The sequence below is a fragment of the Asterias amurensis genome, chromosome 1 (assembly GCF_032118995.1).
Source record: "Asterias amurensis chromosome 1, ASM3211899v1".
NCBI lineage: Eukaryota > Metazoa > Echinodermata > Asteroidea > Forcipulatida > Asteriidae > Asterias > Asterias amurensis.
The window spans coordinates 26,255,782-26,273,539 of NC_092648.1; the positions used below are offsets into that span (position 1 = coordinate 26,255,782).

General features: G+C 40.6%; 1 protein-coding gene across 1 annotated transcript in view; it reads right to left on the minus strand.

Moving 5' to 3' along the window:
• Nucleotides 1–2,423: 2,423 nt before the first annotated feature.
• The window catches only part of LOC139934788 (uncharacterized), a 30,393-nt gene continuing 15,058 nt past the window's right edge, over nucleotides 2,424–17,758 (minus strand). Inside the window, exons 2-9 of the mRNA XM_071929196.1 lie at nucleotides 13,510–15,396; nucleotides 12,396–12,596; nucleotides 11,586–11,825; nucleotides 10,719–10,864; nucleotides 9,750–9,917; nucleotides 8,250–8,385; nucleotides 7,203–7,389; nucleotides 2,424–6,348 (exon numbers count right to left, since the gene is read on the minus strand). Coding sequence (XP_071785297.1) covers nucleotides 6,081–6,348; nucleotides 7,203–7,389; nucleotides 8,250–8,385; nucleotides 9,750–9,917; nucleotides 10,719–10,864; nucleotides 11,586–11,825; nucleotides 12,396–12,596; nucleotides 13,510–15,396 — 3,233 coding nt within the window. The 3' untranslated portion in view covers nucleotides 2,424–6,080. The remainder of the gene's footprint in view (nucleotides 6,349–7,202; nucleotides 7,390–8,249; nucleotides 8,386–9,749; nucleotides 9,918–10,718; nucleotides 10,865–11,585; nucleotides 11,826–12,395; nucleotides 12,597–13,509; nucleotides 15,397–17,758) is intronic.

Sequence of the window (17,758 nt, forward strand, 5' to 3'; positions counted from 1 at the left end):
ATAATTGAGGGCGTCTTTATGAGTACATGTATACCGTTCTCTCTCTCTATCCATCGGCAAGTTCAATCAGCGACCATTTGAAAACTACTAGTCAATGTTCCATGCATGAAATACCTACTGGGTACCAGGCAACATCGCCCAATAGTCAACTTTTAGTCCCTTGATCGAACTTGCTCCATGTTGTCTGACAATAGCCTGTTGTCAAGGCCTTTGTGCCGTAAACAGCCGAGCGACTGGAACGGGAGACCACGCCCATAATGGGAGTGTGGCGATAGATTGGGGGAAGGGCTTCGCCACCTTCGTGCGTGCCCCCCCCCTTTCCAGTCGTTAAGGTTCGCGGCTCTCCCCGTAGTAGAAACACGCCCATAGAGCTATTTTGGGTGCGTTCGTTTAGCTTCCCCGGGTCGACCCCGGTGTGTGGCGTTTTCTTTTTCCAGGACGAACGTGTGCAGATAATTACCCACGTTCGTCCTGGGGAAAAAACCCGCCACACACCGGGGTCGACCCAGGGAAGGTAAACGAACGCACCCATTATAAGGACACGCCATGGCCACCTTCGTGCGTGGTCTCCCGTTCCAGTCGCTTTGGATCGCGGCCCTCCATGCCACGAAGGCCTTGACGAAAGGCAAGTCTGACCAATGCCAAGGGTGTGTTTGAAGAATGTAAACAAGTTTGTATCCCACACCTTACATTCACAGAGTATGTGTTATGAATTTCACGTTGTGACATCAACATTCTTACCCAAATTTTAATGAGACATAGATTATGCGCACGGCCACCACCACTTGCAGTGGCTCCATCGCCTCGTTTTGGGTCAGCATTGGGACGTACCTCATGCATTCAAACTGAATAGCTTGTCTACGAAACGAAACATTACACTTTTGTTAATGATGGGCATTTACAAAATCACACTCTTTCGGTTCTGAATTGACCCGGTGTGGCGGTTTCAACTTTCCGCTGTGTTCAGTTTTCCGAATGACCAAATACGGTAGCATTACGTTATGCGATGCCTGCGCACAGCAAGCGAAAGTAGTCCATTTTTAGTGCCGTATTGAGTCGTCCGTTACCCTCCGTTAGCCGTCATGGCGGCGTCCACGAGTCGAGTACAACTAGCGGCAAACGCGTGGATCGTATGAGTTGTTTTATATGCAAGCAGAGTGTGACCTGCCTAAAGTTGTACCCATGGATACATGTAAAGATGGGGCAAGAGATTATGTGACTACACAGAAAAGAATCGTAATATAAACAATTTGGGGTCACTGCTGAGAGAACTACAGTACTCGCCAGGGTACTCGCGGCGGTATCTGACAGGTCACCCGGAAAACTGAACACGCCGGAAAGCTAAAACCGTTCGAACAACGTGATGATATGTCCGACTACGTCACCCGGAAAACTGAACACGGCGGAAGACTGAAACCGCCACACCTAATTCCAGTTGCAGTTGGGTGTGGGGGGGGGGGGGGGGTGGGCTCGCATTTCTGGGTGGCGGGCTGACCCAGAAAGTTGTTAAAAAATAGGGAAACCAATGTGGTTCAGTTAGACCCGTTTCTGGGGCCATCCTTCCTTACACATATTCCGGGCGAGATTGACCTATAGGAATGGGTCAGGGCAAACGGTTGATTTGGGTCAAATCTGACAAGAAAGTATAGTGTATCTTTGACGGAATCATAGCGGCAGGAAACGGCCATCGATTTAACGAAACTCTTCCTCACTCGGGATTAATCTTAAGACTTCGGTTTCGTATCCATTCACTTTAGAACTCATTTAAAGCCATTGGACACTTTCGGTAAACAGTATTGTCCAAAGGCCCACACTTCGTGTATCACAACTGATATAAAAATACCAAACCTGTGAAAATTTAGGCTCAATCGGTCATCGGAGTCGGGAGAAAATAACGGGGAAAACCCACCCTTGTTTCCGCACGTTTTGCCGTGTCATGACATGTGTTTAAAATAAATCCGGTAATTCTCGACAATGAGAATTGATAATTGTTTTAATGTTTTCTCGAAAAGTAAAGCATTTCATGGAATAATATTTCAAGAGAAGTCTTTCACCATTACCTTCTGTAAACCCTGTTAGTTATCGGTAAATCTGTGAACTTTTATTATTTTTGTTCTGTTCCGAAAGTGTATAATGGCTTTAACCCATTCTAAGTTAAGACGAATTACTCGTTCAAACTCGTAGGGTTTCGTGAAATCGGCTGTTGCATTCCTCCAGGATTGATGTACCCTATCCTTGGTAAAGACATTCTTGAGGTGTTAAACAACGGTTTAAAAAAAAAAAGTTGCTGGGATGTTGTATGAATTCCGCTCTTATCCGACTTAAGAAAGGAGACAAACTAAGCACATGATCTTTTCCAAATCTGGGTCTACCATCAATGACGCCAATATCAGCATATTAACCATGTTAACAGAAGACCGCCCTACAAACCAATCTAACACGTCAGTAATTACTTTATTGCTTGTCTACATTGTCTATATGTTATACACAATCGTCAGAACATTGTATACAGTAAATAATTATTATAAGAATTTACAAGTGGTTGGATATAGATACAAATGGTTCTCGTGCTGGGCACCATACTAAATACAAGGCAGTGATGACGAAAGCTCATGAAGGGTTATTCTACTATACGAGTTCATTTTGGAGGGGAAAAGACAATCGGGTTTTCCGCCGTTTAATTTCATTTTCAACAGGAGAAGCAAAAGTGTGATTAATTTGGAATACAACAAAAAACAAGTGGCCTATATAGGTCCTAATCATTAACCGTATTTTACACAACACGCCATTGAAAAGCAACTTCACCTTTGTGTATTTTCGTCATGATTGTATTTGTTTTCCTCCATTAAACATCAATTTGACAAACTAAGCGTAATTACTAAGAGCTACTTTTAAGCGCACACAAGTTTGCTGAGCACGAAACAGTTTCACTTGTGACGGGAAAAGGTAAGGAATTTTTCCGAAAACACAACACAATGTGAATTGTTTGTTGGGATCCCCATTAGCAGAATATGTGTTAGGACCGTGTCACACGTGGCAATTTACGGGCAACCAGTTCGAGGCAATCTTCAAGAAGAAAAAGCATTCACATTCACATAAGTGTTTGGCCATTGTTCTTGTGGTTTGTAAGACGATGTTCGAAAGAAAAAAAAATGACTGATGTGCTATCAAAGTTGTCCTGAAGCATGCATTGCAGTTTAGTTGCCTCCAAGTTGCCTGCAAAAGGTGCCTCGTGTGACAAAAACCTCTTTGCAGAGAGAGGCAAAGATCTAAAGAAGAAGCAAACAAATGTCACGAAATCGACACTTATTGCGTTGGTGGTTCTAAAACAAAAACGCTTTTAAAATCCCATGGCCCCAGATAATTGATGACTTTGCAGTTTGTGAACCATTGTGTATACGACTACGATCTCATAAACAACAAAAATATACAATAATTGCATAGGCCTAAAATGGTGTGGTAACCAAATCAATAAGAACACCTGAGTGTAGTTCGTTCGTTACCTGAGCAACTCTTCATTCAGTAACAAATTACTTTGTGAATATTGCTTTTAAAATGCGACAAAGTGGATCGCAAGGCACTTCGTAAAATTTATTTTGTTTCCTATTTTATCCGTACTTGACATGCAAACTTACGAGGAACTACCCGTAGAAACACCTCGACCATCAGTGGATACTCTAAACTCTCAAGATGGTAACATTCACATCCATGTTCAATGAAATTGAAATAAATTGTTAAATTAAAAGTTGCAAATCAATGAGTTAAAATGTATGACACTATACCCCCAAAAGGATGTGGGAAGTATGAGTCCATCCAAACTGGAGACCTATAACAAAAGAGGACAATTACGTCCCCGGTTGGTAAGTGTTTACAAAACCAATGGCGGCTATTGCAAGATAGAGGGGGGATACACTTGTGCATGTTAGTGCGTTAGATCCAAGAGTATTTTTGCCTTATGTACTCATACATCAAAGATTTCTTTGCCCTCGAAGCCAACATACACAGTTGGGGGCGGGGGGGGGGGTGCACCAAACAAACAGACTTTCGAAAGAAACACCGCTAGAGAAACATGTGCTATGTGCCCAACAAGCTAAACTATAATGAACCACAAAGCTCATCATGTATCACAACATATGATTTTAACAGTCCTCTTTTCGGGGGATATTTCTGTCGGGATTTTCACACGGTAACGAAAGTTGTTTTGGAGTGTAAACTGCCAATGCGTAAAACTTAAATCTTTAAATGATTATCTTTAAAGACACTGGACACCATTGGTAATAATGTCAAAGACAAGTCTTCTTACTTGGTGTCTCTCAACATTATGCATAAAATAACAAACCTGTGAACATTTGAGCTTAATTGGTCATCGAAGTTGCGAGATGATAATGGAAGAAAAAAACACCCTTGTCACACAAAGTTGCGTGCTTTCAGATGCTTGATTTCGAGACCTCGAATTTTTAACTTGAGGTAATCGAAATCAAATTCGTGGGAAATTACATCTTTCTCGAAAACTACGTCACTTCAGAGGGAGCCGTTTCTCACAATGTTTTAGACAACCAACAGCTCTCCATTACTCATTACCAAGTCAGATTTTATGCTAATAATTATTCTGAGTAAATACCGATAGTATCCACCGTCTTTAAAGACTAACTGCATGCTTATAACATCGATATTAAACACACACGAACTTAAAATAGCGTTATAGTGATAATAATAATGAATACAGTAATACTTGATGGGATGGATTGATTAAAAGGCACGCATTATTATCAGTAATATTATTATTTACAATAAATACTTTCTCTTTCTCATTATGTATACACTACTACTCTTAAAGTCAGTTTGTAATTAAACTCCCGATTATTTATAAATATAGTTTTTACTTCTCTTTCATTGCTATGATGGATCCTGCCAATTCAAAGTCTATCTTCACATTCATTTTTCTTCGGCTTTTTGTTGAATTTAGTTTTAATGCATTAAATTTATTTTGATTTTATTTATTTTACAGTGTTCCGCCAACAGGCAATTTTGTAAGGCATTTTGGGCCCATAAGCCACGGGATTAGACCCCAATACAAATGATTACTTCATTCGATTATCTGAGTTTTGTCAGGCAGTAAACAGTTATTGCAGCTTGAGTGGTGGTTGACGCCCCCCTCCCCCCCCCCCCCGGGTTAAATATATTCCAGTACGTGTGACAAAGAATAATAAACACCATTGTCTACAAAATAGAATTACATTTTCAAGATTTGTGGTCGTGTTAAAAATATCTTACTCCTTCACTTGCATGTTTGACCTTTTTAATAAAATTAATGTCCATGTCTCCCGGGCCCCTTAACAAAAAGTTATAATAACAATACTAACAATACTAATGTAATAGTGTATTAATTTGATAAGTACGAATATGAACTTATGACAAAAATAAATAAATACAAATTCATAAACAAACAAAAACAAACTTATAAACAAACAAACAAATAAATAAACGAAAAAAATGAGTGAATAACAAAAATCAATAACACATTATTATAACAAATGGAAAAATAATTAAAAAGAATAACGAATATAAAACACAATTACAGAACAATCTGTAGGTAAGATTCACTTAAACTGAGACAAAATGCCAGAAACTCTTGTTGTTGTTTGTTTGTTTGTTTGTTTGTTTGTTTGTTTGTTTGTTTGTTTGTTTGTTTGTTTGTTTGTTTGTTTGTTTGTTTGTTTATTTGTTTGTTTGTTTTTCCGTAAAACTTATAAAATAAAGTACAACTATTGCTCGTTTTTCGCTCACCTCTTAAGTGTTTACTTTTTAACTATAGTGAATGGATAGCTTGCAATAAATACTAATATCCAGTATCTGCAAAAACTTTAATCTTCAGTTTTGCAAAAATCTTAAATCTAAAGTCTATAATCGTATCATTTGTTTTCTTTTGAAAATTCGCGCGGACTGTCTGTGCTTGTAGCCTATAAGTTACCATGTGTTGGATCATTTAAATACCTTGCCAATTCTCTAGTGTACATGAAACCTTCCCTACAATAAAACAATCTTCAATTTCGAAATAATGTTGTTTTTGGTTTCATTTCTTAGAAACATTTTCTGTGCACAATGCTCGCCCCGTGCTCGGTGTACTCATTCAGGGTGATGCATCGCTGGTAGAAGTTGCCGTGACCAGCGAGGACCGAACCGCCTATCCAGACGCTGTTGGTACGCTCTTCGGGCATTGATACCGACCAGGGGAGATGGGCAGAGGCCAGCTCAAACTGAAGACGATCTCCGAAGCCTTGAAGCTGTGTGTTTCCTCCGGCAAGGAGGATGGACTTGTTGATGCCAGCAAGAAATGTTGGGTCACACCTAAGGAAAGCAACCGTAATATATATTATTTCTTAAATGTTTGTGCTGTGTACCCTGACTTTTGTTTTGTTTTGTTTTGTTTTGTTATGTTTTGTTTTGTTTTGTTGTAACGGACACACTCATCACCGCAAACCTCGGCTTTTGGGATGATGCCTCCATGCACAAATGTGGAAATAAATGTTCTATTAATTGATACAATTATTCATTGAAAAAAAAATATGCACTAAGTACTAAGTACTATAGTACTAAATGCACTTTTATTGATTTTGTAGAGTCCACGGTTTTAAGAGCAATCAATGTCAAACATTCATTCTTGTGGAGCATTCTTCAGTTATTTCCTTTCTTCTTTCACTTTATAACAGTTTCCCATAGACTTCGTACACTGTCGATTTCCTTGTGGAAATTTTTTTTTTTTGGTAATTGTTGTCCTTGGTCCACGTGCGGGTACAGCAGTTGAGCTCAAACATTTATACATGTACTTCGGTGACTACTGCGGTCGGCAAAAACACGTAGATAGCTACGCAAGACTAAATGAATACTAAATGCAACTTTTCCGACAAACGTCTTATCTTGAATACAAAATTTGGACAGCTTTCAGCGAAACTTCACAAAGTCATTGAACAATTAATTGCAGCAAATTCAGTAACGAATGGAGGGCTTTTTGGGGACGCTGGGTGGCAGCAGAATTACCAGATAAATCCACTGTTCTTTGTTTTGTGCGCATGCTCAGAACTACATAAACAATGGCTTTTTACATGGTAGGTCTGCTGCCACCTAGTGTTCCAAAGTCTCCCATTGAAAGCAACATGAGTTACATTTGTTTTCAACATAATATATTCCAATTGAATAACTACCTTTTGAGCGTATCTTGTATCATATCGTGTATACCAGACTGATTGCGTATACCACCAAGGTGAGGCTGGAAGAGTGGCTCAGTGCATTGAAACAGCTCCTCATGTCCTACGGTCATTGAGCTGCCATCTGGTAATTTGTATTCCAATGGATCCTTGTCTTTCACATTCTCAGTTTCTCGATCAATATCTGCACGCAAGAGTTAATAGAAGTTAAATCTGCATCATCAGGGATAAGCGAATATTAATTTATTTTTTATTTGTATAGCCTTATAGTGATGTGTGTTAGCAACTTAGCACTGTATACTCAGTACTTTCACGAGTTCTGTGAAAACAGATCACAGGCATATTATTCGGGTGGGATTCAAACCCACGACCTGTGCAATTCTGCAGTGTCTCACTAAATAGACCACTGAGAATTCTCAATAAATAGTTGCAATCCTCAGAGTTGGTTTGATATGCCTAAGTTATATTATAATGACTTATTGTTCATAAAGACGGACTTCAAACATAATAAGAATCCAAAATGATTTTCAGTTTCCCTGTAAAGAGAAGATGAAGTAATCTGTTCGTGATCGCAAAAACCTTTTCAAACTAATTTTTGTAAAATATTTGTTGCGAATACGTATGAAAAGTGAAAGATCTAAGGAAGTGTCGAAGGGAAATTGACAAAAACAAGAGTTATTACTTATAGTAATAACTTAGTTGAGACATATCTAATGATTATGAATTAACATAAGTCATAGCCATGACTTTATCATTTTACTACGATAAAAAAGTCTTATGCCTTGTGCCAAAAGTCATTTTATTTTGTATTATACGAGTAAGTCACAATAGTTTTATTACCACATGTATGTTTCGTACAAACCTTTATTATGAGATAAAACTTCATAAAAAGTGAGAAAAATTTGTACAATTATTGGAATCAGGATAATCTTGGTCACTTGGAAAGTCTTGGACATTAAAAAGTAAACAATATTGAGTAATGGTTGAAATAAAATACTACGAGTAGACCTGGAAATAAACCCAAACTAAACTAGAATTTCTCACCCATAGAAACGTAAGCCATTGTTTCTTTGATGGTCTTGAGGGTTTCCAACTGGGCCGTCGACGTCATAGTGTAGCCTCTTTTTGATTGGAGCAAATGACCCAGGTGATTTGTGACGTGTCTTCCGGCAACCTCAAGCTGAAATAAATGCCGAATTGTGAGAGTTAAAGGCACTGGACACCTTAGGTCAAATTCTGTGAAAATTTGAGCTCAATTATTGGTCGTCGAAATTGCCAGAGGATAATGGAAGAAAAAACACCCATGTCGCACAAGTTGTGTGCTTTAGAAGCTTGAATTCGAGACCCCAGCTGAGGTCTATTCAAATATTTTAGTTAGAAACTACTTCTTTCTCAAAAACCACGTTTTTTTCAGAGGGAGCCGTTTCTCACAATGTTTTATACTACCAAGAGCTATCATTTACTCGTTACACGGTATAAGTTTTTATGCTAACAACTATTTTGAGTAACTACCAATAACTTCTCGGTTACCACGAAGCAGCGCAGTAATTCCACGTTCGTTTAAAAATGATGCAGTACAAAGGTCGACAAATTGCAATCTGAAACATCGCCCTATTAGGGATCATCCTCGTTTCCAGTGGTGAACGATCTCGCCGCGCAGTTCTGACCCAGAATACCTTGCTCATAACCCCTGGAAGTGTGACTTTCAAAAGTCCATTTACTGGATATTTTAATGAAACATTGTGGTATCACCTTGTGTTAGAGACGTACGCAAAACACGCTACCAAAGTGGACATCAAGTGATCGAGCAACGGGTCCCCTCTCACTATTCTTTGATCTCGTGATCGTGATTTGTATGTTTCTGGCTCCACGGTATTACTGTAGGCCTATGCAGTTTAGGGCGACTATGTAAAAGCAAGAAGTGTAGATTGTATCAAAATACTGGCATTTTAACCCGAGCGTGCTAAACAAACAAATTGCATTTCATTCAAGTTATTAAACGTATAATCTTTACTGAAAAGGTTATGGGTTCGAATCCCACCCGAGTATTAAGCGTATTATTATTTTTTCCACAGAACTCGGGAAAGTACTAGGTACACAGTGCTAACACACATCGGTGTATATGGGTAAAACCAAAATTAATATTCTTTTGTTAATATCCCCGATGCAAATTAAATATTTATTAAAGGTACTGGACACTACTGGTAGTTACTAAAAAAAAACTTACTTGGTAACAAGCAATGGAGAGCTGTTGATAGTATAAAACATTATGAGAAACGGCTCCCTCTGAGAAGTAATTTCTCAATAATTTGAATTGATTGCTTGATGTCCCGAAATCAAGCATCTGAAAGCACACAACTTTGTGTGATAAGGGGTTTTTTCTTCCATTATAATCTCGCAACTTCGACAACCAATTGAGTTCAAATATTCACCGGTTTGTTATTTTGTGCATATTATGTTGAGATACACCAACTGTGAAGACCGGTCTTTTGACAAGTACCATTGGTGTCAACTGTCTTAAAGTACATGATCGTGTTTTGTTACCGTTGTGACAGCATACTGCAATGTGCATCCATCAAGTACCGGCGTCACCTCAGTCAAACCTCCACCGCTGGTCAGTACGATCCCTGACGTATTACCCTGAGCATGCAATGCTAATGCACCCTGGTTGGCAAGACAGAGGCAAGGCACTTGAAGTCTCTCGAAGAAAATCTTTACGAAAGAAAAAGGCAGTGAGGGAAACATTTATAACTTTTTGTTTCTAGTTGAAAAGTAAACTTAAATTATCCCCACTTAAAAAAAAAAACACCGGTTATAAACTTCATCAATAAATTCAGTGCCCACGTCTTGACAGAAAACAACGAGCAGCGACTTATGATTTGTTTGAGATTTCGTGTGCTCACATCTGGCTTATATCGACCCCTGTTCGGGTCGCAGCCAAGTTCATTGCCAAAGAGTATTATATAAATAATGAATGTTTATGAGTGCAATGGTGCGAATATTTTCATGAGTTGAAAGATGGATGGAGTTCTATTTCAACGAGGCAAAGCCGAGTTGAATGGAACATTCCAACTTTCAACGAATATCACTATTGCACGAATTAAAAATATTCACTATTTTCTTTAAATAACATCCAACTGGATATTTTGTCATTTTGATTGGAGGGCACAACTTTCAAAACAAACAAAACTTAAGCCCTACATTCCGAATAGTGACGTTAACACCCCACGCAGTGAGGTAGTACGCACCGTGCGATATAACCAATCGGAATTAACGAAAATGCACGGTGAATGGAACATAAAATGCACGGTGAATGACGTAGCGTGCAATAATACTTTTATTTGCTATCACGTGACGAACAATCCTCCAATCAATGGCTAGGATCTGCTTGGGTGTTATATAATATCAGAATAAGTACCCGTAGACCTAACCCTATATAGGACTTTTCCTCTGTGCTGTGTACCCTGTAGTAAAGACGAAAGTGTAAGGCCACAAGGGCTACCATAGACCTACCTCCAGATACTTCTCTCTCTGTTTCTTTGATGTGGAAGCGTATTCACTGATGATAACGGGATGGTCTTGCGTCGAGACGTCCATCAAAGAACTAAACGCGTACTCCCATATTGCCTCTAGGTCGCTCCAGTTGTGGATTTCTCCTCCTGCATTTTGGGATCAAGAACTAATTGTCATTTTTTATTTGCCCGGCACCGATGTGTATGGTAATGATGGAAATCGAACTGGCCTCTAGTCACTGTACTAGAATGCAAAATGTTAAAGGTTCGATTCCAAACTGAGTTTCCTCTGGTGTACCGTGTTTCCCATACATATATGAATAACCAGTTTCTATATATAGCACTTTTCACACCAGAGGGGCGTCTCAAAACGCTTCCAACCTTCCTTAAACCGTGCTCAGGGTTAGCGGTTCCTGCTTATAACCCGGTTCAAACTGGTGCTCCAGAGTCGTTCCGACCAACTGCGGCAGTCGATCTTTCGACTTCTAGCACGTCCAGTCGCTCCTTACTGTTTCACGGCCGGTTTATAGTCGGAAATATTGCGCGCAATCCTAAGACTGAGACCTAAAAACCGTGTCTTTTTATGATCGCGCGTCAAGATTTCCGACGCCCGACCATCGCGCGACTGACTATAACTCGGCCTTACGACGTCGAACTTTTCATGTACTTAGTTCAGAATTTGGTTCGGCGCGACTCTTAAGCGCCTAACGGGTGTATGTTGTCATCGTTTTATCAAAAATACTAATTTCAGTAAATGGTAAATGTATAACAAAATCCTGATTTTTTAAGCGTTGTATGATTGGGGATAAAATACATTATGATCAGCCAAGACTCTCATTTGTCAGTGTATGTCACATGGTATAATCACCTGACGTGGGATAGTCCAATGAGAGCAGACTTCCTCTTCTTGTTGCATCGTACCCGATGAAAGCCGCCCTCTTTGTTGTCGCCGTGTCAGGTTGGACTTCACCCCTGTGTCTACCCACCACGGACGGCACTACATACCTCGGTTGTTCGTCTCCCGCAAAACCCACTTTCAACATCTCGGAACCGTTGTCGATCACAATGGCGGTGTTTTCACTGTAGCTGCTGTAACATTTTGGCGAAGCTGATTCAGTGAAACAAGTGGGGGTAAATGGTAAGCGGTTATGTTTCGTGGAGCTCATTTTTTAAGGCATTACAGGGGCCCAATTTCATAGAGCTACTTCAGAAGAAAAAATTGCTCAACAATTTTCTGCTGAGCAGAACTGAGCAGGATACCGGAAACAAGGTTATATGTGACTTGTTAGCTAAGATGGTAACCTTAGCGATGGTGCTGCCATTTTAACCAACAAATATATTTCACATGAGGGCGATGGGAAAGGTAGCTATCTAAAGGAACACGTTGCCTTGGATCGCTCGAGTTGGTCTTTGCAAAGCGTTTGAAACCGCTTGTCATGAAATGCATATGGTTAGAAAGATATTTTAAAATTAGAATATAATGATCCACACAATCATGCCCCGAAATTGAACCGTGCAGTTTCGAGTGATACTTGTGTGGATCATTATATTCTACTGTTAAAATATATGTCCAATCAAATGCATTTCATAACAAACGGTTTCAAACGCTTTTCAAAGACCAACTCGACCGATCCAAGGCAACATGTTTATTTAATGCGATACTGGTGTCAATACTCACTTGCATAAGAGACACTGTGGTAAGTTGCAGTTACACTATCATCCAGCGTTGGGTCATCCTCGGAAACCAACGAGACAGTGAACCTGCCAAAAAGCGAGGACGACCTCTGTTGCCGAATATTCGTTAGTTGTTGACCGTCGAGTGTTTTCTCTTCTTCGGCTTCGTGAAACTCACCAGCCTTGGAAGTGTTTCTTGAGTTGGCTGTCGCAATAACAATCATATCTGACAGTTAGGTGACTGACACACTTGAGATAATTTTTCGTTGGAAAAAACACCTTTAAAACATGGCAAGGTTAATCAACGCATCATTAGCACAGTTTTACATTGTCAAGTGTACTTAATGGCAGTGGACACTATTGGTTATTACTAAAAAATAATTATTGTCATAAAACCTTTCTTGATTACAAGTAATTGGGGAGAGGTTGATAGTATAAAACGTTGTGAGAAGCGGCTCGAAAGAAGTCATTTTCCACGAATTTCATTTCGAGACCTCAGATTTAGATTTTGAGGTCTCAAAATCAAGCATCTGAAAGCACACAACTTCGTGTGACCATGGTGTGACAAGGGTGTTTTTCTTTCATTAATATCTCGCAACTTCGACGACCAATTGAGCTAAAATTTTTACAGGTTGGTTATTTTATGCATATTTTGAGATACACCAACTGTGAAGACTAGTCTTTGACAGTTACCAATAGTGTCCAGTGTCTATAATTATCATCGGCCTACCTGCTAGTTCCTCAAGCAATCGTTTCACATCATCATGTTATGGCAGAGGGCCTAATACCATACTCAATTCTGCTTTATTTACCTTATAATGGTTTTAATAAATAAGTCTACGGGCCATGCCACACGAGGCAATTTACAGGCAACAATTTCAGGCAATTTCGAAGAAGAGAATTCAGTCACAATTGAATATTGACATATTTTGTCTTGGGATCGTAAGACATGGTTAGACAAATTAGTCACGTGCTACAGAAGTAGTCCAAATAGGCGTTTTTCTGTCAAGTAGGTGCTTGCCTCTAAGTTGCCTGTAAACGGTGAGGTGCCTCTTTTCGACGAGGCCCTGATAATTAATTAGTTTCGATGGTTAGAAAATGTTGAAATTTGGAGTTACCGTGAGGTGGCGACTCGGGTTTGTGACCGTTCGTTGAGTACGGACGCACCACCGAGACCACAAATCGTGATCCACATTGCTCATCTCCATCGGCTTCTTGGCAAGATTGCAGAAACCGGCTTTTAGCACTAGTCGCTTGATCATCCTCATCATCGACTTCATCCACATTGTCCTCTTGTGTTCCCGTAAGTTTTGGCTGGGGCACTCTGTCCTGCTCGTCTGACGATTCCGACTCCAGTGAGCTTCGAACTGTCTGCACGAATAATCGAGATGTGTGTAGATCGGCGCTATCCTCCGCATACTCAAAATAACGTGACTTGATACCCTTGCCGTCTGTTTGGTCTTTGACTTGATTCTCAGTTTCTTCAGTAGCTGCGTCCTTTCCGAACAGGACGGTGTCATCTGTTATGGAGTCATCGTCGATTTCAGGTGACACCACTGGATCCAGATCAGGCATAGTCTCCATCGAATCTTCCTCAGATCCCTCATTGGACAGGACGTCTTTGTTGCATCCAGGTGACGAGGCAAACTTACTCGAATCGCTTGAATCCTGGGTGCACAGAACCGACAAAACCGCTTTAGCACCTCCAGCTTCGAGGAAACGCTCCTTGGCACTCTTCCGTCCGGTTTCATCAGATTCCAGTGCGGAGACGGGCACAAATGCCATCCTTGCATCGGATCCCTCCACCTCAAGAGGCTCAAGGGGAGATGGGTGAATCCACCCCTCAGCTCTTGAGAGTTTAGAAGAATCTGCACCGGGAGAAAATACATCGGGGTGTTCGTCCTCCTCTGGGTCCCCCTTGGACCATGTACTCTTCGGGGCTACGTCATCCTCGGACCACATGCTAGAGTCCGGAACATCCATGCTAAAGTTGCGGAATACGCGAGGTCGTTTCGAGGGTGAGTCTCTTCGGTCGCGGTCTCCGTGGTAGAACCGGTCCACCTCGAACTCACGAGGTGAAACATCCGGTGAGAACGTGACTGATTTTTTCCTGCCTGGCCTCTCAATGCTGCCACTCCTCTTTAGGATTGACTTTGCACTATTGTGCTTCCTCTTGACACCGTGCCCTTCCCCAGCCGTCGGGGACGGCGTGTCGCTCTCTAAATACGGACCAGGCAGCATTGGAGGAATATCAAGACTCTTCGGTCGGATTTTTAAGATTTTCCTGGCAGGAGCGGTTTGTCCATGACTTTGGTCTTCGTCAACAGTAATTTGTGTAAGTTCTTTGGTGCCAGAAAGCATGACCTGTGGGAAGCACACCTCCCCGCAGATAACAGAAGGTATGTCCAGGCTATCCATTCTCCTGCCACCCCTGTTGTTTACAGCGTCTGCGGTTCCGGAACTAAGGTCCACAGGACTTTCCAGGTCGTCACCAATTTCTTTGGTTTCTAGAATCAATGGTCTCTGCGGACTGCCACCAGATTCTCGACTCACCCAGACAATAATTGGGGGTTCGTCGGCAGAATCTGCGGCGGTTTCAGAGCCTAGTAGAAGTATGTCTTCCCGCGAACAGTCTGTTTGCTCGGCGGTGTTTGATTGTCCATCACGAGTAATATCTCTACCTGCGGTTTTTACATAGTCCTCCGTCTCATCATTCCCTTTTGGATACCGAGGTTCACTGGCTGGGTGGACGGGTTGACCGCTCGCAGTGTCCCCGTCTCGAAACGCTTGGCTGTGGTCATCATAATGCTGCGTTACCACGCTCACGAGTGAGAACTCCAGCGTTGATATCTCTGTTTCCTTCGTGGTATCTCCCGGTGATGTGGCCACTATCTTCGGGTGGGATTGGCAGAGACGACCTGGTGGGACGATCCTCTCCTCAACTATAGGCTCCACCTGAATGGATGGGACTCTTCTGGAGTGGGGTGTGCTCTCAACTGTTTCACCTGCAGCAAAATGAGGATACAAAAGTAACAACCTATAAATGTTAACATAATCGGATAATCGATTGCATTGAATTGAACTTTACAGTTTTAAAGATTAGCACATTGGTAAAAGTTATCAGCAAAAATTCAAATTAAAGAAAATCAAAGGACGTTCCCATATTGATGTCGGTTTCATTTTCCTTTGTCAAAGTTTGATTTGATCATGCAATCTTCACGATTTGGTTGAATGTCTTATATTGTAATGGTGCAGAGTATTAAACAAAACTGTTAAGCATGCAGTGGAAAGGAGAGTTCTGTAGCCTAACTTTTTTGGGTGTAGAACAAACTTAAGACATCTTTATAACTATTCTCCAAAAAGGTCAACTCGTTTTCTGGAAAAATAGTGCATTAGACTGTGCATAGGTTAACACTAACAGGTCAAATGTAGAACATTTTTGTCGAAAACAATTTTGATAGATAACCATGTTTCAATAAAGAAAAACAAAAAGTATTCCAAACAAGTTTCGCATTATGCCACACGCAACAAGCACATTGCTTGTACATGGATGGTTGCAGCGAACGCGATTTGGGTTGTGGTTAATGTATCTTTCAACTAAATCTATAACCAATCTTTGACGGTTTTTAGAGTGTATCAAGCTGTATTTACCTTCAACCAATTACTTCCAAACAGAAGGGGGCAATAAATATCCTTAAAGCATGTATCTCCATTTCCCTTGCTTAAAATGCCGTCATCTCACGATGCTTTGAATGGTTTTAAATTAAAGGGAAACGCCTGTGCCCAAATTCATAGCGCTGCTTAACGGTAAGCACAGTTACGTGCTTACTGTAGCAGAACAATTTGCTACGGTGCAAGCGTATTTCAGTAAGCAGAAACAAATTGGCGGCCATTTGCGCGTTCACCATGGATTTGCATTGTGGCGTCAGTTATTTTCGTGCGGTAAGCACCGGAAGGTTAGCATACCTTTTCTGTGCTTACGGTTAGTAGTGCTATGACATGGAAATCGCGAGGTTAACACAAAATCGGCTGCTAAGCAGCGCTATGAAGTTGGTCCCTGGTGTAGAGCGTTTGAAAACCGTTTGTTATTGAATTGCATATGGTTAGGAAGATGTTTTAGAAGTAGAAGATAATTATCCACACAAAAATGCTTGAAATTGAACGGTAAAATAACACGGCACGCCTATTTGTTGTCTCCAAAAAATGGCCGACCGTGTTAGTTCGCAAAATAAATAGAAAACCACGCACTTATCGAGGTAAAATTGTGAGGATCATTAAATTCTACTTTTAAAACATCTTTCTAACCATTTGCATTTCATAACAAACGGTTGCAAAAGCTTGTTCTAGACCAACTCGACTGATCCATGGCTACTACGTGTCCCTTTAATGTCACGATACTTCGCACCAGGTTGACCGTATAGCTCAAAAGGTTAAACACATCGTAAAAATAAAACGTCGACCCCGTCACAAACACACAAAGAATCACCCCCAATCAAGACGCCATCGCATTTAGACATCCCAACTATTCTCAGCTAACACAGATTGAGGTCACTTCATGTGTATACAAATGACATCTTTTGAGTTTCGTAATACTCCTTTCCCAAAAGAAATGTCCACAGTTTAATAAGTTGACATTGATTACCCTAAATCGTTATCACTTAGAGCGTCTTTGACGTCATCCCACCAGAATATGTTTTCATAGTTGGGACAGATTTCTGTGGTTGGAAGTGGAATGCGCACGGCAGAGTGATGGTGTATAGAGCTTTCAAGCGTTGGATTGAAGAGATTTTGTGGTGAAACAAAGCATTTCAATTATTTCCTTACAATGTTGGTGACTAATGATGGAAAATTGTCAATAATGTTTCCAACCGTACAAATGTTTCCAGCATAAACACTAGGGTTTTTTTCCGATGTCCTTTAATTATAATATACCAAACCAAAAGGGGAAACTGAATGGTTAAATTAAACGACTTTAGGGTTGCACAAAGAAAAGTTACTAGAGCGGGATGTGAACCACCGATCTCAAGATTAACGTGCCCGCGCTCTAACAACTAAAAGATAGCTAACCCTACATTTGCGGTCTCCCTATATTGTTCATACCTTTGTAGTTTAATATCAGACATTTTTAAGACCATAAGACTGTTAGATACTTAACATTTTGCTTCGTTGTTTTAACTCAACAAGTATCAAAGGAAGTTGAACAGGAAACCCTCGGCCAATCGAAGTTTTAAAGCATTCGTTGAATGATTTCACTTGAAAAACTGCAATCTCGCTCCTGTAAAGATCGGGCTACAAGTTTCATTTAGGACTATGCAGTGATCAATCTCAAACATCTACAGCCGTAAACAGTTTATTTACCTAGATGGG